At 42.0% G+C, this 24,164-nt stretch overlaps 1 protein-coding gene across 3 annotated transcripts in view; it reads left to right on the top strand.

The window, feature by feature from the left end:
• Positions 1-24,164, top strand: part of CENPC (centromere protein C) — a 149,156-nt gene that overhangs the window by 4,094 nt on the left and 120,898 nt on the right. For all 3 annotated transcript variants that reach the window (XM_089669985.1, XM_089669986.1, XM_089669984.1), the window contains exons 2-3: positions 16,546-16,589; positions 19,532-19,605. In XM_089669985.1, coding sequence (XP_089526111.1) covers positions 16,546-16,589; positions 19,532-19,605 — 118 coding nt within the window. The remainder of the gene's footprint in view (positions 1-16,545; positions 16,590-19,531; positions 19,606-24,164) is intronic.

Raw genomic sequence — 24,164 nt, 5'->3', positions numbered from 1 at the left:
GTAGAAGAAAAAATGGATTCAATAAAATTTCAGCAAATTTTGGATGGTAACTTGATGCCATCTGTGAAAAAGCTGAAGTTAAAGAGAGGATGGCTTCTACAAATGGATAATGATCCTAAACACACCTCGAAATCCACGGGGGATTACATCAAGAGGTGTAAACTGAAGGTTTTGCCATGGCCTTCACAATCTCCTCAACATAATTGAAAATCTATGGATAGACCTTAAAAGAGCAGTGCGTGACAGACAGCCCAGAAATCTCAAAGAACTGGAAGACTTTTGTAAGACTCTTGGCTGGCTACAAAAAGCGTTTACAAGCTGTGATACTTGCCAAAGGGGGCAGTACAAGATATTAACTCTGCAGGGTGCCCAAACTTTTGCAGACGCCATTTTTTTGTTTTCTGTTATTTTGAAAGTGTAAATGATGGAAATAAAATCTAACTTTTGTTGACATATTATAAGAATGTCTAATCTGCAATTTGATGCCTTTTTGGAGATTTTTCCATCTTTCCTTGGCTTCTTTATGCTCATTAATACAAATTTTTAGCTGGGGTGCCCAAACTTTCGATCCCCACTGTGTGTGTGTGTGTGTGTGTGTGTGTGTATGTATGTGTATATATATATGTATGTGTGTGTGTGTGTGTGTGTGTATGTGTATATATGTATGTGTATGTATATATATATATATATATTTTGTAATGGAGGGGGGAGGAATAATTGGAATTTACCCTGAAGGAACTTTAACATAAATTCCAGGCACATATTAAAACACATCTTAATGCAGCTCTGTAGTTTAGAATTGTATGTGAACGTGATTTGATATCACCATCTTGCAGTCCAGAGCAGAGCTTAGATTAGGGAAGGGAGAAGCAGCACAAGAGTCAGTCAGCTGTACATCATCCGAGAATAGAGTAAAGCCATACATGGATCGTGATAATTTTTTTTTTTTTTGTTTTTTTAGCAGGGTGGATTTGATTTAAATAACTAGTCAGTAAGGCTTGATTTAAATCATAGTTTTCTACATAAAGACTAATTCTTGCTGGTATAACTTTAATATGCAAGTAGATAAAGATTTTTAGAATAACAACTTTTCATATTAGTTTTTTAATCCCCAGTTTAATAGGTTAATCATTCATATTTGGACAACTTTTCTGTTGTACTTAGGAGGAAGAAAAATAATCATTACCTTAATAATACCAGTTTAAATAGATTTAATCAACTGAAACAATAACATTCCAGCATATGTTATTTGCTTAAACATCCATGTTTGGTAACTAATTTGGCTAAACAAAATATATATATTTTAAGAAACTTAGACTGTCAGCCCCTTCCTCCTCACACTTGGTTTCACTTTCTTCTTGTGCAGATCTATTCCACTGCAAACAATCAGAAAAATATTGTTTCTATTCTATTCACTGAACTTCTTGAAATTTAGCACTGAAGGGGTTGATTCTGTATTCATAGGTTTGTAGAAGTTAGGATGAAGGTCTTTTCATGAACTCTGTTCATGTTCTAACATTTTTGCTGTGAAGAAGAGGCATGTGATCTCCGCTGAGTCAAATTCAGTTTTGAGAACTGCAAAAGTAAACCAAGCATCTGTGATAATATCTTGTAGGCAGAGAAACTGCCCAATAATCTTACAAAAACCTCTGGAAGAGCATGACATTGTGAATGGATTAATGGAATTTATTTACCAAAAACATTAAACATATGCAGCCTTATTCTACATAATTTAAAAAACTAATCTTTATTTCATGATGGAATAACCTTTGGATGGTAATATATTTTCCTCCAAAAAGCATTTTATTTAAAAAATATCTGATTTAAATCAAAAATATCTGATTTAAATCAAAAATATCTGATTTAAATCAAAAATATCTGATTTAAATCAAAAATATCTGATTTTAAATTAAAAAAATCTGATTTTTTTTTTTTTTTTTTTTTTTTTAAATCATTGATTTTTATCCACCCTGTTTTTTAGATACATGCCTTTTCTCCACTGTAATTTAGTGAGTTAACTTGCTCAATAAAATAACCTTTCAATACTGCACTTTAGTTTGGCACCCCTCTCCTTTTCTTCTCCAATGATCGAGATTCAGCCAGTGCAGCAGGGGCTGGCCAAATTTCGATCTGTGTATGGGCAGATTGGTTGTTCCAACCAGCCTGTTTTTCTTTTTCTTTTTTGGCCAATCACTGTGGGCGGCTAAAACCTCCCATAGTGGTCATTGTATTCTGCTGCTTGGGAAGGCTGCCTGTGTTTCCGTCAGAACAAAATAGTGCTTCAGGAGGGATTCCATCTATCAACATTGACTGTGACCTACAGTTGAAGGAAATAAAATTGCATAATGTATGGCCTGCCGAACAGCGAAATGAGCTCATCGTCTAGTCTGCTGCTCTCTTTTGCCTGTTTAGCTGCAGGTTGTGGAATAGAAAAGACCAGTAAGATTTAATCAAAGAGGTACTGTTTTTTTTTTAATAGCAGCTACAAATGGTGTAAAATTAATTTACTTATCTGGGGTCCAATGTTGTCCTCCCTCAGCCAGTTCTTACCACTGAGGGTCCCTGGTGCTGCCATTTTGGATATGGGAGCCAGCTATGACTTCCTGAAGAATCACAGCTGGCTGCACTTGCACAAGATCATGTGGCGCTGTCAGACTGGTACTGCAGCCTCCTGGGAAATGTGACCTGTCCCAGGAGGCTGCGGGTGGGGCCATGGGCAGGAGGCATGTCTAAGTGCAGGAAGTAGGAGTGGGTATCTGTCATATAAAAAAATAAACTACAAAAAAAAACTCAGAGATACTCCAGGACTTTTGCAGAGGATACAGGACAGCTCTTGAATTTCTGACAGGGTCAGCATTTTTTTAAACATTTAACAGACCAAAAGGGAGCAAATAAGAGAAGTTCATTGTTAGGCTTTACATTAGGGTGGATTTGATTTAAATCCTGATTTAAACCACTAGTGAAAAGGCTCGATTTAAATCCTAATTTTTAAAGAGCACCTGTCATGTCTGTCCCACTGTGGCTCCTCTTCTGACCCGCTGTTGACTCACTGACAGTCCCATTCTTTTTAATGGAATGGCTGGTGATGTGGCAGTGACACAACAAGGTGAGGGACGTGGCGGCAGCAGGTGAGTGGATGCCTGCTAACAGGCGCTGCCATGATGGATCTGAAGGTGCTCTTTAAATGTATGGAATCCGACTAATTCTTGCTGATAGAATCTTTAATATTTGAAAACCAAATGAAGGTCTCCTTTTTAGAATAATAAGCTGTTAGATTAGTAAAACAGCGATATCAGAACCGATTTTAGGTTAATAGATTAATCACACATAGCTGGAGAACGACTCAAATTTTTATATTTCATGTGTTTTCTCATGGTTACTGTGAAATTGTGTGGATTCATCAATGCAGTGCATGGTATCTCCACTAGCAGAGCAGAGATCCATTTCATGCTGAATAAACTAAATTATTAATGTATCTTAAACAGAAAACTATATTTAGATAGATTTTTATTTCAAAAACATTTTATTAAAATAAGGTTGCTAAAAATCAAAAAAATCCGATTTTAAATGAAAAAAAATCAAATTTTTTTTTTTTTTAAATCATCGGTTTTTATCCACCCTGCTTTGCAAACACTTTAACTGCAGCAGAAAAAATAGGTCTTCTGCTTTACCAGGCTAGACTGTGATGTGTGGCCGAGCTGTGTAAACTCCAGAACTGGATGGTCAGAAATACAGATCCTTACATCTGTATATTTTGCTGTTTGTCTGGAGTACATCTTTATGATCATAACATTTTGTATTGTATGCCTATGTGTGGTGCATTTGGGCTATAGGTCATAGTAATGAAGGATTTTGTATGATCTATATGGAATGCAATTTTATAAAATCTCGGTTATGAAGGAATATGAGAGCAGTTGCCTTTTTTGGTGCCCATAGTGACTGCCTCTTAAAGTGGTTGTAACCCTTACATATACCCAGTGAAGTGACTGTTCTCAGGTGATACACAGAGATGAAGAAAAACCTCCTACATAAGTTGTACCTGTTTATCTGCAGTATTCTCTTTTCTACAGTCCAGGATTTATACAGCTTGTCTGAGCTTCTAGAAACAGAGAGCTGAAGTTACACGCAACACATAGGAACAGTGCCTAGGCTGTTAATCAGACTGTGTGCTGGAGATCCCCCCCCCCCCCGTTACCTTTCTTCTCTTGGTGTCAGGAAAACTAGTCAGAAGTGACTCATGTAGATCACATCTAGAGGATGAGGAATGAGGCAGCAGACAGAAATGACACATAGTGCTTGAGACAGGTACACACTGTAGAGGGAAATGCTTTGCTCATATTTCTTGTCTGAGGTTTACAGCCACTCTAATCACTGGTCTACCAGGTCAATTCTGACACTTCTCTCCTACATGCAAAAAATTCAGTACTTCTCTTATGTTCGTTGATTGACACAGCTCTTCTTAATCTCGACCATAAGGTTATAGCGTCACCTACAGGAGTAAGACACTAGCAGAAAAAGAACAGAGCACTGCTTATGGGCAGTGCCTTCTGCTGTAAAACCCCCTCTCTGCTATAGGCAATCCAGTTTTTCTTCCTTGTGTTCAGGAGTAAGGACATAGTTCCATGCTGGGACCTTTGATTCCATAGCTTTTTTTCTTTGCTTTTTTTCCTGTGGTCTTTAGTCAACAGCCGGGCTGTGTGATGGGTTGGATAATCTAGATCCAGTGGTCACGCCAGTCTTGCCACCGAGCGCGCGCAGGTCTTTAGCTCAGCATTGGGTTGGCTGCAATTAAGTTCCGTCCTGGACCAGGGCAGCCAGCAATTTAAATGTCTCATGGGGACACATATGACCGGGCACCTACAGTCCGTGTCAGTGTTACCCTGGCTCACAGCCCCCCCCCCCCACACACACATTTCGTTGTAGAGGAGAATCTGTCTCGGGAGCCTTACCTGCTACCTCGGTTGGACTGGTAAGTAGATGCCCCCCTCCCTCCCTGGCGGACTGCGGGTACTTCCTAGGATGGTTGGCCCTGCTGGGTCTCCTTCTCCCTTCTAGCCCTGGGTGGTCAGGATCCATGCCTCTCTAACACCCCTCTTCTCACCCCAGCAGGTGGCTTGTCTGTGCAGGTGGCTCCCTGAATTTCAGCTGGAGGAGGTTCGCTAGTTCCAGGGGTTCACTGCTGGATTGTGCGTCAGCTTCCTCCTTACCACTCTGGTGTGTGCCTGGTGGCTGTGGGGATTGCATGGAATAGGTTTTATCCACACTATGTGAGGGGGCTGTGCCTTCCTATTTCTCCTGAGCAGGGTATCCTTCAGGTGACATGCTGGAATCAGTTTTATTTTCCTTCAGGACCATCCTGCGGGTGCACGCTCCACATGGTCGGGCTGGCTACAACTCTAGGCCGTCGCTTTGAAGCCTTCTGGAGCTAACAAGACACTGGTGCCATTTTTCTTGATGGTATTGCCCAGGCAAACTGCCTATTTTTTGCCTGAGGATCCAGAGCACTTGCACTAGTGGATGGGTCTATGGATGGCTGCAAAGCAGCATTGGGGCCCGCCATCCTGCCTACTTGCATCCTGCTTGTCCTTGCGTGATGACCAGGCGCCCCCCAAGGGGCGGGGCTACAGTGGGCTAGTGCTGTGTTTGCAGCAGCACAGCCTTTTTAGCTATGGGAATTCGCTCTGCCAAATTGGACAGACTTTTTCCGCCACTCCCTGTGTGGAGCAATGGGCAGATGTACCATGCCAGTGTACCATTTGAGGTATGGACTCTAGGGTGAGGTCAGCACACCTGGAATTTGCCTGCTCGTGCTGCAGTCCTGTTTATGGTATGTGGGGAAGTGAGGGTGACCTTCCTTGCCTGCACAATTATCCAGTGCTGGCCCTGCTGTCCTGTCTGTGCATCTCTACTGTGCCTGTGAGCTGTTGTGTAGCATTTGAGCTGTTGGGAGATATAGTATGTGGTGCTCAAGCATTGGTATCATCTAAAGGTGCTCACTGGGAAGCTGTGTATTTGCCCTCGGGGTATGTGTCCAGGCTCTTTCTAGTAGCAACCATATATAGTGCTCAGCATAAATGAGTACACCCCTTTTCAAAAGTAAGATTTTAATCTATTTCAATGAACACAAGAACAATTTCCAAAATTTTGACAAAACTGAGTTTTCTAGAACATTTGATTTGCTCATTACATGAAAGTAAATTTAAAAATATAACTTGATTACAAAATCTTCAGTTTTACTCAAATTAGCTGATGCAAAAATGAATACACCCCACAACAAAAACTACTCCATCTAGTATTTTGTATGACCTCCATGATTTGTAAGGACAGCACCAAGTCTTCTACGTATGGAATGAACAAGTTGGCGACATATTGCAACATCTATCTTTTTCCATTCTTCAAGAATGACCTTTTTTAGAGCCTGGATGCTGGATGGAGAGTGATGCTGAACTTGTCTCTTCAGAATTCTCCATAGGTGTTCAATTGGGTTCAGATCAAGAGACATACAGTGGGGCAAAAAAGTATTTGGTCAGCCACCAATTGTGCAAGTTCTCCCACTTAAAAAGATGAGAGAGGCCTGTAATTGGCATCATAGGTAGACCTCAACTATGAGAGACAAAATGAGAAAAAAAATCCAGACAATCACATTGGCTGATTTGGAAAGAATTTATTTGCAAATTATGGTGGAAAATAAGTATTTGGTCAATATCAAAAGTTCATCTCAATACTTTGTTATATATCCTTTGTTGGCAATGACAGAGGTCAAACGTTTCCTGTAAGTCTTCACAAGGTTGGCACACACTGTTGCTGGTATGTTGGCCCATTCCTCCATGCAGATCTCCTCTAGAGCAGTGATGTATTGGGGTTGTCGCTGGGCAACACGGGCTTTCAACTCCCTCCAAAGGTTTTCTATGGGGTTGAGATCTGGAGACTGGCTAGGCCACTCCAGGACCTTGAAATGCTTCTTACGAAGCCACTCCTTCATTGCCCAGGCGGTATGTTTGGGATCATTGTCATGTTGGAAGACCCAGCCACATTTCATCTTCAATGCCCTTGTTGATGGAAGGAGGTTTGCACTCAAAATCTCACGATACATGGCCCCGTTCATTCTGTCCTGTACATGGATCAGTCGTCCTGGTCCCTTTTTGCGGAGAAAGCCCCAAAGCATGATGTTGCCACCCCCATGCTTCACGGTAGGTATGGTGTTCTTTGGATGCAACTCGGCATTCTCTCTCCTCCAAACACGACGAGTTGTGTTTCTACCAAACGGTTCTATTTTGGTTTCATCTGACCATATGACATTCTCCCAATCCTCTTCTGGATCATGCAAATGCTCTCTAGCAAACTTCAGACGGGCCTGGACATGTACTGGCTTAAGCAGGGGGACACGTCTGGCACTGCAGGATCTGAGTCCCTGGCGGCGTGGTGTGTTACTGATGGTAGCCTTTGTTACGTTGGTCCCAGCTCTCTGCAGGTCAGTTCACTAGGTCCCCCCGTGTGGTCCTGGGATTTTTGTTCACCGTTCTTGTGATCATTTTGACCCCACGCGGTGAGATCTTGCGTGGAGCCCCAGATCGAGGGAGATTATCATTGGTCTTTTATGTCTTCCATTTTCTAATTATTGCTCCCACAGTTGATTTGTTCACACCAAGCTGCTTGCCTATTGCAGATTCAGTCTTCCCAGCCTGGTGCAGGTCTACAATTTTGTTTCTGGTGTCCTTCGACAGCTCTTTGGTCTTCACCATAGTGGAGTTTAGAGTGTGACTGTTTGAGGTTGTGGACAGGTGTCTTTTTATACTGATAACAAGTTCAAACAGGTGCCATTGATACAGGTAATGAGTGCAGGACAGAGGAGCCTCTTAAAGAAGAAGGTACAGGTCGGTGAGAGCCAGAAATCTTGCTTGTTTGTAGATGACCAAGTACTTATTTTCCACCATAATTTGCAAATAAATTCTTTCCAAATCAGCCAATGTGATTGTCTGGATTTGTTTTCTCATTTTGTCTCTCATAGTTGAGGTCTACCTATGATGCCAATTACAGGTCTCTCATCTTTTTAAGTGGGAGAACATGCACAATTGGTGGCTGACAATACTTTTTTGCCCCACTGTACTTGGCCACTGAATCACTTTCACCCTGTTCTTCAGAATTGCAACAGTGGCCTTAGATTTGTTTTGGATCATTGTCATGTTGGAAAAGTGCATGGTCACCAAGGGCACGGAGTGATGGTAACATTTTATTTCAGTATAGAGCAGTATATCTGTGAGTTTATAATACCATCAGTGAAATGCAGCTTCCCAACATCAGCAGCACTCATGCAGCCCCACAGAAAGGCATTGCCACCACCATGTTTCACTGCAGACACAATGCATTTGTCTTTGTACTCCTAACCTTTGTGACACCATACATTTTTGAAGCCATTGGTTCCAAAAACATTTTATCTTGGTCTCATCTCTCCAGCGTACAGAGTCCCAATAGTCTTCTCTTTTTTAGCATGGGCCCTGGGAAATTCTAGGCGTGCGTTTTTGTGCATGGGCTTTAGGAGAGGCTTCCTTTTGTGGACGACACTCATGCATGCCATTCCTCTACAGTGTACGGCATATTTTGTCACAGGAAACAATAACCCCAGTTTGCCTTTCTACTTCTTTAGCTAACTGCAGTGAACTTGCATGGTGATTTTCTTCAACCCTTCTCATCACAAGATGCTCCTGTCAAGGTGTTAACCTACGTGGACAGTCTGGACGTCTCTGTGAGATGGTTGCAGTTCCATCTTTGTTAAATTTGTCACTTTTGCTACAGTATTCTGACTGATAAGTAAAGTTTTGCTGAACTTCTTGTAGCCTTCACCTTTCTTGTGTAAAAAAATTATTTTCTTTCTCAGGCCTTGTGACATTTCTCTTCCATGTGGTGCCATTGCTGACAGCATAAAATGGGAAGGGGTTTTCTTTAACCACTTCCCGACCGGCCGTTGTATATAAACGGCCGGACGGTGGCACTGCAGGGTCAGGTGGCCGTCTATAAACGGCCTCCCCGCACCCTGCTTGTGCGCGCTCCCTGGGAGCGCGCAGCACCGCGATCCGGTGCCCGCTGTGTCCTCCGGACACAGTGAAACACCGATCGTCGGACGGGACCTCTGTACGAGGTCCCGGTCATGTGATCACTGATTGGCCAATCAGTGATCACATGCAAAGTAGTAAGCAAGATGTCACTTCTGACATCATTGCTTACTATGTGTGAAATCTGTGAATGATCACAGAGGTCACATGGTACAAGGCTATTCACAAAAGCCTTGTACCATGTGACAAGCTATGACCAATCATAGTTCACTCAGTTCTTTTCAATGAGTGCAAGAATGCACACAGAGAGAAAGAGGAATGATTGCTTTTATATCCTATATGGGTGTAAAAGCAATCAGTGTAAAAAAACTGTACTGCTAGGGTGACAGTATGTAAAAAAAAAAAAAATAAAAAAATAAAAAATAAAATAAAAATGTAAAAAAAAATGTTTAAAAATTATAATTTTTGCTTATAAACTAATTTGGATTTTTTTTTTTTTTTACTAAAAAGATAACGGAATAAATTTTGGCTAAGATTTATGATGAAATATTATTTATTTGCAAAATTTTATAAAAAAAACACTTTTTTTCAAATTTTTTGGACATTTCATTTACATAGCAAAAAAAATACAAATCCCAGTGGTGAATAAATACCACCAAAATAAAGCTTTATCTATCTCAAAAAAATGGTAAAAAATTCATTTGGGTACAGTGTTGCATGACCGCGCAATTGTCATTCAAAGTGTGATAGCGCTAAAAGCTGAAAATTGCCCTGGTCAGGAAGGGGGTAAAAGTGTCCGGTCTGGAAGTGGTTAAGTAATGCCCTTTTATAATCAACTGTCTGCTGAACATCTGTTAAATGAATAATTAGACTCACCTGTAGTTGAATTCTTGTTAATTAGGTTTTTTTTGTGTAAATTTTAGCTTTGCTCCTAAGACTTTCATTGGAGTGTATTCGTTTTGAATGAATTTGTTAAGAAACATACTTTTTTGCATGGCAAATTAACAAATCTTGTTTGCAATCAATGGCCCACATTTGTGGTAGTTTGTAGTGTAGTGTCCCATAGAAAATGTTGATTCTGAAAGGAAAGTAAAGTAGCAGAGCGGGTTGTTAATCAGTTTCAGCTGCTTGGTGTTGATGAAATTAACAACAGGTTCCCTAGATGGGCAACAATGAGATGGTCCCCAAATCAGGAATGGTTTTAAAGGTGGAGGCCACTGACATTTTTTCCCTACTTATCTTTTCTGACTGTTGTTCACTAGTTTTGCATTTGGCTAGCGTCCGTGTCACTACTGGTAGCATGAGGAGATACCCTACAGAGGTGGCACAGGCAGTCTAACTTCTTCTGGATGGCACATCAATATGTTTCCCAGTACAGTCTTAAGATCATGGAGGAGATTCCGGGAGACAGGCAGTTACTCTAGGAGCGCTGGACAGGGCTGAAGAAGGTCCTTAACCTATCAGCAGGACCGGTATCTTCTCCTTTTGTGCAAGGAGAAACAGGATGAGCACTGCCAGAACCCTACAAAATGGCCTCCAGCAGGCCATTGGTGTGAATGTCTGACCAAACATTCAGAAACAGACTTCATGAGCGTGACCTGAGGGCCCAACGTCCTCTAATGGGCCTTGTGCTCACTGCCTGGCACCATAGAGCTCGATTAAACATTTGCCATTGAACCCCACAATTGGCAGGTCTGTCACTGGCGCCCTGTGCTTTTCATAGATGAGAGCTGGTTCACCCTGAGCACGTGACAGACGTGAAAGGGTCTGGAGAAGTTTATGCTGTCTGTAACATTGTTCAGCATGACTGTTTTTGGGGTGGGTCAGGGATGGTCTGGGGAGGCATATCCATGGAGGGACGCACAGACCTCTACAGGCTAGACAATGACACCCTGATTGCCATTAGGTATCGTGATGAAGTCCTTGGACCCATTGTCAGACACTATGCTGGTACAGTGGCTCCTTGGTTCCTCCTGGTTCACGACAATGCCCAACCTCATGTGGTGAGAGTATGCAGGCATTTCCTGGAGGATGAAGGAATTGGTACCATTGAATGGCCCCTACGCTTGTCTGACTTAAATCCAATAGAACACTTCTGGGATATCATGGCTCGATTCATCCGATGCTGCCAGGTTGCAGCTCGGACTGTTCAGGAGCTCAGTGATACCCTGGTCCAGATCTGGGAGGAAATTCCCCAGGACACCATCCGTTGTCTCATTAGGAGCATGCGCCAACGTTGTCAGGCATGCATACAAGCACGTGGGGGCCATACAAACTACTGAGTACCATTTTGAGTTGCTGCAATGAAATTTCAGCAAAATGGACTAGCCTGCTGCATCATTTTCTCACTTTGATTTTTGGGGTGTCTTTTGAATTCAGTCCTCAAACGTTGGGACATCCTTATGTTCCTAACACATTACCCAGTCCATACCAGTATAGATATCCAGCATGATAATTTTCCCCATTGAGATCTGATGTGTTTTCAAAGTGTTCCTTTAAATTTTTTGAGGTGTGTGTACACACACACACAGGTCCATGTATATTTGGACACAGGAGCAATTTTCATACTTTTGGCTCTGTATGCCACCAGAATAAATTAAAACAAAACAATCCAAATGAATTTGAAGTGCAGACTTCTAGCTTTAATTCAAGGGGTTGAACATAAATATCAAGTACAAATTTTAGGAACTGCAACCATTTTCATACACAGTCCCTTCATTTTCAGGGGCTCAAATGTAATTGGACAAATTAATATAATCATAAATAAAATGTTCATTGTTAATATTTTGTTGAGAATCCTTTACTGGCAATGATTGCCTGAAGTCTGCAACCCATGGACATTACCAAAGACTGGGTTTCCTATTTCTGCTTTCTGATGCTTTGCCAGGCTCTAACTGCAGCTGCCTTCAGTTGATCTTTGTTTGTGGGTCTTCCTGCCTTTAGTTTTGCCTTCGGCAAGTGAAGTACATGCTCAGTTGGGTTTAGATCAGGTGATTGGCTCAGCCATTGCAGAATATTCCTCTTCTTTTCCTTCAAAAGCTCCTGGGTTGCTTTTGCAGTGTGTTTTGGATCATTGTCCATGTGTACTGTGAAGCGCTGTTCAATCAACTTTGCTGAATCTGGGCTGACAGTATATCTCTAAACACTGCAGAATTCATCCGGCTGCTTCTGTCACATCATCAATAAACACCAATGACCCAGTGCCACTGAAAGCCATGCATTCACACTGCCTCCACCATGTTTTACAGGTGACGTTGTGTGCTTTGGATGATGAGCTGTTCCAAGCTTTCTCCACACTTTTTTCTTCCAATCATTCTGGTATAGATTAATCTTAGTGTCATCGGCTAAAGAATGCTTTTCCAGAACTGGTCTGGCTTTTTTTAGATGTTTTTTGGCAAAGTCTAATCTGGCTTTTCTGTTCTATGCTAGAAAACTACTTGGAACCCATATTCGTTATATACTTTTTTTAAGCAGAAGCTTTAGAGAATAAAATAATGGTAATTGCATATTTTTTATGTCACACAATATTTGCACAGAGGTATTTTCAAACGCAATAAAAAAAAATGTATGAGTTTTAATGTGCAAAAACACAATATAATACCCTATTGTTTGGTAAAATATAAAGGATGTTGTTACTCCGAGTAAATAGATACCCAACATGTTATGCTTTAAAATTGCATACGCTTGTGGAAAGACGTCAAACTATAGTACCCTAAAAATCTTCATAGGCAACACTTTTTACAGGTTACTAGTTTAGAGTTATACAAGGGGTCTGGTGCTAAAATTATTGCTCTTGTGGCGATATCTCATGTGTTGTGCAAACACCATTAACATATGTGTGTATGATGTACATTTGCCTTTGCATGCAAACATGGGAGGATAGGGGCGCTTTAAACTTTTTTTTTTTCATTTTGACACTGTTTCTTTAATTTGTTGAAACACTTTTATGCTGTCACAAGGAATGTAAACATCCCTTGTGACAAAATTAGACAGTGACAGGTCTATTAGATCCCAGACCTCTCCAGACTGCATCAGTCTGATCGGATGCTTTACTGGCTGGCATCCGGCCAGTAAACACAGAGCCGAGGCAATAAGTGACAAAATACTTGTCGCTTCTGGTTTCTTAAACCATAGAAACCATTATAGATCTTCAAGCAGTGGTGGGAGGGGGTGAGGCCCCTTCCGGGTGACTGTAAAAATGATCTATCCAGCTAATTACCCACTAGAATTGCTTGTACAAAAAAGATACTAGGATGATGCTTGTAGCTGTAGGCATCATCCTGGTATAACTAATGCAACTCAAGGATGTAGGGGCGTCCCTGGGCAGCAGGTGGTTGAAGGACCCTGTTAGGCATACTGCTTACTGCTTGACATGGCTCTTTGCTGAACACTGCAGTTACCCCATGGCCTGTGTTTTACTCGCCAATCTCAAACTGTAGGCCGTGGTGCTTAGCCTGTGGTGTGTAAGTGTGTTTTCTCTGCTTAACCTTTGTAATTAGCCGAGAGGCCACTACCGTGACTTTGGAATTTTCTACCAGCCCCCCCCCCCCTTCTTTTTATTAAGTGTTCTTGCATGGCAAGACCACTTACTGTTATCTCACATATATTCTTATTATTATAGCCAAATTTACCACCCTAACTTCTCCCACAGTTTTTACACTACATAGACCGTAATATACCGAAACGTGCGGATTGTTCCCGATTGATGTGCTATTACTTTGTGGAACGTTTCGCTGAATGGTTTACAAAATATCGGCGTTTTTGTGGTGAAATTGGTCCCATAGGAATGAATGGCGGAATGTTCAAAACTAGAGTGTGAGCTGACAAAAGCTAGAGTGTGAGCTGAAAAATCAGGACATGATTTCTAAACTACCATCACTTCCTCATTTTCAAGCCCACCTACACAAATCCTATATTAAAACGTTCAGCTATCCCTGCTGCCACTAAAAATCCACGGCTAAGCCATAGTCCTGATAGTTTTCACAATATGACCATTTGTTTGCAACTCACGCTGCCCATTGACATTCATTGAAACTCCACTCTAGTCACCTCAAATTTGAAGGGCAATTTCTAAACTGCGACTGTGCCTTCATTTTTAATACAGTCAGGTCCATAAATATTGGGACATCGACACAATTCTAACATTTTTGGCTCTATACACCACCACAATGGATGCAAAATGAAACGAACAAGATGTGCTTTAACTGCAGACTGTCAGCTTTAATTTGAGGGTCGTTACATCCAAATCAGGTGAATGGTGTAGGAATTACAACAGTTTGCATATGTGCCTCCCACTTGTTAAGGGACCAAAAGTAATGGGACAGAATAATAATCATAAATCAAACTTTCACTTTTTAATACTTGGTTGCAAATCCTTTGCAGTCAATTACAGCCTAAAGTCTGGAACGCATAGACATCACCAGACGCTGGGTTTCGTCCCTGGTGATGCTCTGCCAGGCCTCCACTGCAACTGTCTTCAGTTCCTGCTTGTTCTTGGGGCATTTTCCCTTCAGTTTTGTCTTCATCAAGTGAAATGCATGCTCAATCGGATTTAGGTCAGGTGATTGACTTGGCCATTGCATAACATTCCACTTCTTTCCCTTAAAAAACTCTTTGGTTGCTTTTGCAGTATGCTTTGGGTCATTGTCCATCTGCACTGTGAAGCAGCGTCCAATGAGTTCTGAAGCATTTGGCTGAATATGAGCAGATAATATTGCCCGAAACACTTCAGAATTCATCCTGCTACTTTTGTCAGCAGTCACATCATCAATAAATACAAGAGAACCAGTTCCATTGGCTGCCATACATGCCCACACCATGACACTACCACCACCATGCTTCACTGATGAGGTGGTATGCTTAAAATCATGAGCAAATCCTTTCCTTCTCCATACTCTTCTCTTCCCATCACTTTGGTACAAGTTGACCTTGGTCTCATCTGTCCATAGGATGTTGTTCCAGAACTGTGAAGGCTTTTTTAGATGTCGTTTGGCAAACTCTAATCTGGCCTTCCTGTTTTTGAGGCTCACCAATGGTTTACATCTTGTGGTGAACCTTCTGTATTCACTCTGGTGAAGTCTTCTCTTGATGGTTGACTTTGACACACATACACCTACCTCCTGAAGAGTGTTCTTGATCTGGCCAACTGTTGTGAAGGGTGTTTTCTTCATCAGGGAAAGAATTCTTTGGTCATCCACCACAGTTGTATTCCGTGGTCTTCCGGGTCCTTTGGTGTTGCTGAACTCACCAGTGCGTTCCTTCTTTTTAAGAATGTTCCAAACAGTTGTTTTGGCCACGCCTAATGTTTTTGCTATCTCTCTGATGGGTTTGTTTTGTTTTTTTTCAGCCTAATGATGGCTTGCTTCACTGATAGTGACAGCTCTTTGGATCTCATCTTGAGAGTTGACAGCAACAGATTCCAAATGCAAATAGCACACTTGAAATTAACTCTGGACCTTTTATCTGCTCATTGTAATTGGGATAATGAGGGAGTAACACACACCTGGCCATGGAACAGCTGAGAAGCCAATTGTCCCATTACTTTTGGTCCCTTAACAAGGGGGAGGCACATATGCAAACTGTTGTAATTCCTACACCATTCACCTGATTTGGATGTAAATACCCTCAAATTAAAGCTGAAAGTCTGCAGTTAAAGCACATCTTGTTCATTTCATTTCAAATCCATTGTGGTGCTGTATAGAGCCAAAAGTGTTAGAATTGTGTTGATGTCCCAATATTTATGGACCTGACTGTATTTCAGAGAAATACTATGCATCAAAATGTAGGTCTGGGTCTTGTGATTCTCACAATATAGAGCTCTTCGCTGTAGGATTTACCGTTTTTAAACTACAACCGTTTGAAAATGGCAACTGCCAAGTGAGCAAGTTGGAGCAGTTAGATTTTAACCGCTCTTCTCTGCCCTTGCTGTAGAGTGAGTTGCCATAGGAACCCAGGTGTGTGAGCAGGCAGCAGAGTGACAAGCCAATCCACCCAGTTACTCCGCCCACTCCAGTTGTAGATTACTGGTGGATGCAAGAACACTATACACAATTTCCCAAGAAATTGTAGCTTTTCTAGTTTAACCATTTGACGCCCGGCCAATAGCCGTATGGCGGCCGGAAAAATGCACTAGCACTAGCATTAGGGGTCAGCGAACCTCACAGGAGACTTCAGAGGAGAGTGAAGCCTCCTCCTACAAGAACATATAGGGCACCTCTTCATGTCACGTGATCGCTGTGTTCTGATATTAAAAAAAGGTAGATGGTGGTTTCATTCAAATTAAAAATGCATTTATAGTTTTATCTGTGCTCCAGGAGTGCCGATCCATTATTTTACTATCATGGGTTTAGCATCACTTTAACAATGCCTTAAAAAGTCTGATTTCCAGTCTGAGTTTTCACAGCTGCTATCTAGACATTGGTGCAATAAAAATCATTTTGTGAATTGCTTCAAACAGTTTGAGAACTTGAAAACTAACTCATATTTCTTTATACAGAACCAGCTTAAAACCCAATATAGATTAAGATTTTATCGTAATAGGTAAGTGTGTTTCCATGGTAAGCATATCTTAAAGCCAAGTTCACCTTTTGAATAAAATTGACTATGCAGTCAAGGGGCCCCAGTAAAATAAACAGCATTGTGTGGCTTAGAAACATGTTGCCGTTTAAATGCCATAAATTGTAGGCCATAAGTGGCACCCTTAAAGCCTGGGCAAATAACTCCCACAGTACGTGATCAGCATCATCCTGCCTTGAAGTGAAGACGCACCATATGTTGTGCTCTTGCCTTTAGCTTTACTGGAGCAAGCTCTCGCCCAGGTTTAAAACCTGTACATGCTCAATGCACTCTCCCTCCCCCTGTAGCAGCAAGACTGGTGCCTCCTAGCTTCTAGGTACAGCGGGGTTGAATGCTTAAAATGGGAGGTTTTTTTTGGCCAGGTTTTGGGGGTGCCACTCATGGTCTACAGTTATAAAATTTAAACGGAGCAAACGTTTTCTAAGCTTCACAATGTTTTGTAACCTACTGGAGCTAATTTGTGGTCTGTGTGCTTTGCAGAAAGAGGGTCTAGAAAGCCAGAGATATTCAAATGTCTTACATGCCCCCTTCTTTCCTAAACACTAAGCTGGAAACTGTGTACTCATCTGTGTTTAACCACTTCATCTCTCACACTTGTTCACACACTATGGGCCAGAGCAATTTTTACATTTCTGCTATGGACCTGTTTATGCAGTGATATCTTTGTCTTTACTTAAGATAGCAAGGTAACGTGTGTGTTATTTTTATATATATATATAAAACACATACACGTTAAGGAGGAGCCTGCACGCTGTTACGTCACGTCAGTTTACTCAGCAGCTTTATCCTGCATGTATTATCTACTCTAGCCTATGTATATGAATATATGGCCTTTTAACCTTGAATACCATTAAAGTCATACCTAATTACTACACTATGGGCATATTCACTTTTTGCTCTGTACCGAGCACTTAATCCCCCTGAAACTCATCCCAGTGCCTGGAAGAGGTTTATCCACTGTGTCACAACCTATCCTTAAAGGGGATCTCCGACTGACTACCATCCCATAATCCAGATGAAGGTCACCTAACTTAGGCTGCATCCGGTACCACCCTAGAAGGGATTCCTGGCAGACCATAATTTAATGTATACACTGCGCTTTTATAAATGCGCATCTGGTTAGTGTGCATTTTATCTGTACCTCGCACTTCACCAGAGCACTGTATCATGCACAGCTGGGAATAACAGTGTCACCTTGGTTATTATCAGTGAAAGCGTTGATGTTTATTTGAACTGTGATTACATACTTTTGAACTTTCACTTTTTTCTATATATTGCATTATCAGAACTATTCATTTAACGCACATATTTGGATTATTCATTGGACGCCTTTTGATTCATTCAGGATATATTTATTCTTGGTACTTTTAGCGCTGCACAATTATCTTAATTATTCTGTAATTTGTTCTGTTTAAAATTACTGTAAAATTATGATTCTGGTAACCATTACAAATACAAAATATCAACATTAAGATAATAAATAGAGGAGGAGAATAAGGCCCCTTTCACACAGTCTGTTTGTTAAGGCCTCAAGAGTCTGTTTGTTACTGCGTCAAGAGTTTGGATTTTTGCTGAAGGAGTGACTGGTCTATGCGATCAGCATCGGCTGCTCAGCCCATTAAAACTAATTGGTAGGCTGACAGCGACTGCTGCTGATCGCATGTAGCCACACGCAGAGCGATTAGCTGCAGTTTTGGGGCAGATGTCTAAGCCTGGATGCAACTGACCAGGTTTGGTCATCTGTCCCAGAACCGAAGCGAATTTCTCTGTGTGCGGCCACATGCAATCAGCAGGGGCCGCTGTAGCCTGCCAGGTTGTTTTAAATGGGCTTAGTGATCGATGTTGAATGCATAACCCGATCATTCCTGTAGCAAGAATCCGCAGATTCTTGCCACAGGAACCTGGAACCCGCAACAAACTGGCCATGTGAAAGAGGTCTAAGGAGTTAATTAGGGGCTGATTAGAGTAAAGTAAGGGGTGAAACGGGAACATTTTATTAAAAAAAAATTTTTTTTCTTACACTTGTCAGGTTATTTTAAGTGACATAATCTGCAGATTAAAGTTCATCCCTTTGAACTGCAGATGAACAAAAATTATACAAAATTAACATTGTTACTTTATATCTTTCTATATTTGCATCTGGAGCAGTGTTTTTGTAAATGCTAATTCAGCCTGTATTCACAGTGATGCGGTATGGGAAACGCACCAATTCATGTGCGTTTTCCTCGCTGCATAACTATTGCACTGTGTTCATGCAATCTGCTGTGGGTAATCTTAAGTTAACACCCACCCAGTGCATTTGCCTGAATTGAATCACATAGGTATAAACACCCATGTGATCTGATTCCAGCGCAGCAGCAAAAGAAAAAAATGTGCCTGTACCTTTTTTGTGTGGATTCGGTGCGATTTGAGCCATATAAAATGAATGGGCTCAAATTGCACGACACAGGGATGCGGTGCGATTCGTGTGCGAATTGCATGTGGGTCCACAGTGTGAACTGGGGCTCAGACTGCTTTTTTGACAGCTGCAGCTGCTGACACCTGTGAGTACACAGCAGTCCTGACATTAATCAATCAAAGCCGACGATTGCTGTATACTAGGATAGAAAAGAAGGCCCAGCAGCAAGGCAGAGACACTGGAGGTGTCACACACAATTTGTGTACAATGCAGTAAATAAAAATTGCAGTAAATAAAAATTACGTGGCATGTGATGTTCTGGCTGTGCATGATGCTTCCTAAACCTTTAAATAACTGATCATGCTCTAGTGGGCTCTTCAGCTGAAAGGGCACATGATAGCTTGTCAGCTACTGGTCTGCATCCAGCAACAGCTGTAGTATCCCTAAGTGTCGTATTCCCTCATGGATAGTGTTAATGCTTATAACTGACGTTGATATTTTCATACAGACCTGAAGATTTGCCTGACCTTCGGCCTGGGACCAACGTATTGTCCGCAATAAAAAATTATTTTAATGATACGGGTAAGCTGTATAAGCAGTTACTGTGCATGTGACGGTATAAAAATTGTGGAATGTTAATATACAGAAAACATAAATGAGGTTTTGAAAGTGTATGTATGTAATGCAACCCCTCTATTTTTATAAAGCTAAAACTTTTTTGGATAGAGTGGAGATTTTTTTTTTTTTTTTTTGCTGTGTCCTGGAGGCACCACAGGCAGTGAGAGGAAAACTCCTTCTGGATACCTTCTATTAGAACTGGTATTTCCATTAGGAAATTTCTGCAAAACCCAGCTGCTGATGGCTATAACTGGTGGCAATGGTCAACAAGAGAAATAGGATAGATCTCCTTGTAGGGACACAGACAAAAGCAAAAACATAACAAGGGTTTAACCCATTCTCTGCTCTATCCACAACTAAAATGTTTTCACTTTAGATACATTTTAATATTTGAGTTTCCCTGCTGTTTATGTCTGTTCTCGTTTCCCTGTAGGTTTACAGTATGTAAACCAGTCTTGGAGAAACATATGATGTGGTCTGGGAATGTTTGTTTAATTTAATTCCCTAATACAGTCCGGTCATACACAAGGCAAATCCAGGGTCCAGGGAATGTTCAGAGGGCCCAGCCACAATCTTCTTGCCTCTGCAGTAAAAATTAGGGATGGCACATGTGGTTAAAGCTGTGTACCTGCCTATAAGTACACAAAATGCTTTATGCAACTACTGGTTCATGTAGATAAGCTCCCAATCTTACAACTCCCATGAACATGTAGGTTTTGACTGGAGCGAAGAGCTGCCCTATGACTGCTCAAGCTGCTGAAAAGTAACAATCTGCAGAGCTGTAGCAATTACCCTTTGCTTTGCTGGTTTCGCCACCACTCCATTGGTCAGCTTTAATGAATAAGAATTGGAGAGTGGGAACGGAGTGCCAGATGTTTAGGTTGGGTACACAGTAGCAGAGAGCTCTTCTATCACTTCTCAGGCTTCTGCGGAGTAACAGACCTCTGTGTTGCAGCAGTTTATGACTCAACAGAGCTCCCCTGCAACTACTCAAGATCCTGTGCAGTAAAGGCAGCATAGTTGTAGCAGCACCCCCTGGGGCTCAATTTCCTTGCTCTGTTGAAGCCAATCAGGTGGAAGTGGGATGGAATGGAGATTGGCAGGCAGGGGCACATTTTTGCATGGGTTGCATTATGAAAGATTGCAGAAAGTGAGATATAGTTACACTATTATGAATAAATATATGTGCCTAGAGTTTAGCTTTAAATGCTTGTAAATAGAAATAAGGACACTAGCTCTGTTACATGCAAATTTCAATATCCTGTTAAAGGAAATGAAAGGATCCCCCGCATATACATACTGCAATGCAGCACCACAAAGAGTTCCTACCTTTCCTCTGATTATAAATCTTCAATCTCCATTTGAAAGATAAACTCTTGGCAGAGTTAAAAAAACAAAAAACAAAAAACACACACATTAGTGCAGCTCTGTCCTCATTCATCATTGAATGTACTTTTTAATGTAAGCTATGTAATCACATGAATCTGACCTGGTATCAACCTTGTGTAGTTATTGGATAGTTGTCCTGTCTCTCCAATCTAAGCATTGAAAGTATGTTCTCTGTAACTTACAGTTGTGATGAGATGGCGATAACGCCAATCTTAGTTGAATACCACAGGCAGTGACTCAATCCAGATATCTTGTAGACCTTGTGAAGTTTATTCAATAAACTGAGAGAGAATCTTACAACAATGAACATCGGATAGGTCAAAAGATCATAATGTGATCTGCTTCATGACACGAGCCTTACTGGGAAAAGGGGTGGGCTATCTATACAGCAAGAACTAAACCAGAGGAAAGGGTGGAGCAGACAAATACAAGAACACTTAAAGGCATATGACAGTCGTGTGAAATATGACAATGGTAAAACTATGTAATGTGAGAAGAAGCAGTACGAGTTGCCAACCAAATAAAGTGGCAATCCAGTCAAATTCAAAATAATCCTACTCCCACCCCCATTCTATGACTATACTATCTACCCTGTAAAAGAAAAGATGTCTATACTTGCACACGCTATATTGCCAAAAGTATTGGGACACCCCTCCAAATCATTAGATTCAGGTGTTCCTATCATCTCCATGGCCACAGGTGTATAGAAAGAAGCACTTGGGCATGCAGACTGCTTCTACAAACATTTGTGAAAGAATGGGTCACTCTCAGGAGCTCAGTGAATTCAAGTATGGTACCATAATAGGCTGCCACCTGTGCAATAAGTCCATCTGTGAAATTTCCTTGCTACTAAATATTCCACGGTCAACTGTTAGTGGTATTATAAAAAAGTGGGAACAACAGCAACTCAGGAACAACAGCAACTCAGCAACAAAGTGGTAGGCCATGTAAAATGACAGAGCGGGGTCAGTGCTTGATGAAACGCACAGTGCACAGAAGTCGCCAACTGTCTGCAGAGTCAATAGCTAAAGACCTCCAAACTGCGTGTGGCCTTCAGATTGACACAACAGTACGTAGAGAGCTTCATGGAATTGGTTTCCATAGCCAAGCATCTTACATCACCAAGTGCAATGCAAAGCGTTGGATGCAGTGGTGTAAGGCACACCGCCACTGGACTCTAGAGCAGTGGAGACGTGTTCTCTGAATTGAGGAATCACACCACTCTGGCAATATGATGGACGTGTCTGGGTTTGGCGGTTACCAGGAGAATGATACTTGCCTGACAGCTTTGTGCCAAGTGAAAAGTTTGGTGGAGGGGGAGTTATGATGTGGGGTCGTTCCTCAGGAGTTGGGCTCAGCCCCTTAATTCCAGTGAAGGGAACTCTTAAGGCGTCAGCATACCAAGACATTTTGGACAACTTCATGCTCCCAATTTTGTGGGAACAGCCCCTTCCTGTTCCAACATGACTGCGCACCAATGCACAAACCAAGGTCCATAAAGACATGGAAGAGCGTGTGGTGGGGTGGATGAACTTAGCTGGCCTGCACAGAGTCCTGACCTCAACCGATAGAACACCTTTGGGATGAATTGGAGCAGAGAATGCGAGCCAGGCCTTTTCGTCCGACATCAGTGCCTGACCTCACAAATGCGCTTCTGGAAGAATGGTCATACATTCCCATAGACCAGTGCTTCTCAATTTATTTTCTGTCATGCCCCCCCCCTAGGAAGAAGAAAACATTTTGCGCCCCCCGCGCGACTGTAAATAGTATCATTTGTCTATAAAATTGTTATAAGTACACCTCTGCATAACACTGTATCCTTATTAACGTATAAGAGAATAAAAAAAGAAAGAAATGTGGATCAATTTACAACAAAGAATAGCTTTATTAACTGTAGCAGAAAAGATTTAAAGTGCATTAGAAATTCAAAAAAAATTAAATCCTTAATTAAACTATAAACATTTTTTGATTGGACATGTCAAACCATATGATACTGAAAAAATACATAAAATCAATAAATAATAATGAATTCAAACCGATCACCAACATTTACTTAGGACCTAATCATTGGCGCCCCATCATTGGTGTCAGTGGGAGGAATAGTGCCTCATTATTGGTGTCAGTGGGAGGAATAGTGCCCCAACATTGGTGTCAGTGGGAGGAATAACGTTCCAACATTGGTGTCAGTGGGAGGAATAGCGTCCCATCATTGTTGTCAGTGGGAGGAATAGCGTCCCAACATTGGTGTCAGTGGGAGGAATAGCGCCCCATCATTGGTGTCAGTGGGAGGAATAGTGTCCCAACATTGGTGTCAGTGGGAGGAATAGTGTCCCAACATTGGTGTCAGTGGGAGGAATAGTGTCCCAACATTGGTGTCAGTGGGAGGAATAGTACCCTGTCAGTGGGGAGAGGAATAGTGCCCCATCGTTGGTGTCAGTGGGGGGGAGGAATAGTGCCCCATCGTTTGTGTCAGTGGGGAGGAGGAATAGTGCCCCATCGTTGGTGTCAGTGGGAGGAATAATGCCCCATCATTAGTATCAGTGACACCAATGATGCGGCACTATTCCTCCCACTGACACCAATGACACTTGCTGACCCCTGTTGCAGTATGGTGCAGCAACCTCTGCACTGCACACTTACCGGCTTTTCCCTCACTCGATTTTCGCGGGTCTGCTTGGCTCCGCCTCCTTGCCCGTGATTGGCCGCCTGTGTATCTTTCCTGAGCTACAGTTCTGGCGGCCAATCATCAGTGAGGATGCGGAGCCGAGCGGCAGGAGTGAGGGAGTGGCCGGAGTGACGGAAGGAGCAGCGCTTCCTGGATGGATCATCGTGGGAGCCAGGTAAGAGACAGCAGCCCTCTGCCCTCCCCTGTACTTGGTGTCCCTTCTGTCGGAAGGGGGGGCGGCGGCGACGCGCCCCCCTTGACGGAGCCTCGCTCCCCACTATTTGAGAAGCACTGCCATAGACACACTCCTAAAGCTTGTGGACAGCCTTCCCAGAAGAATTAAAGCTGGTACAGCTGCAAAGGGTGGGGCAACTCAATATTGAACCCTACAGGCTAAGACTGGGGTGCCAATAACGTTTGTGTGCGTGTAAAGGCATGCGGCCCAATACTTTTGGCAATATAGTGTATT

The sequence above is a fragment of the Staurois parvus genome, unplaced genomic scaffold (genome assembly GCF_062004578.1).
Source record: "Staurois parvus isolate SC_StPar_1 unplaced genomic scaffold, SC_StPar_1.0 ptg000086l, whole genome shotgun sequence".
Classification (NCBI taxonomy): domain Eukaryota; kingdom Metazoa; phylum Chordata; class Amphibia; order Anura; family Ranidae; genus Staurois; species Staurois parvus.
Note: the sequence above shows the minus strand (reverse complement) of the source record. Positions and strands in the feature narration are given on the sequence as shown.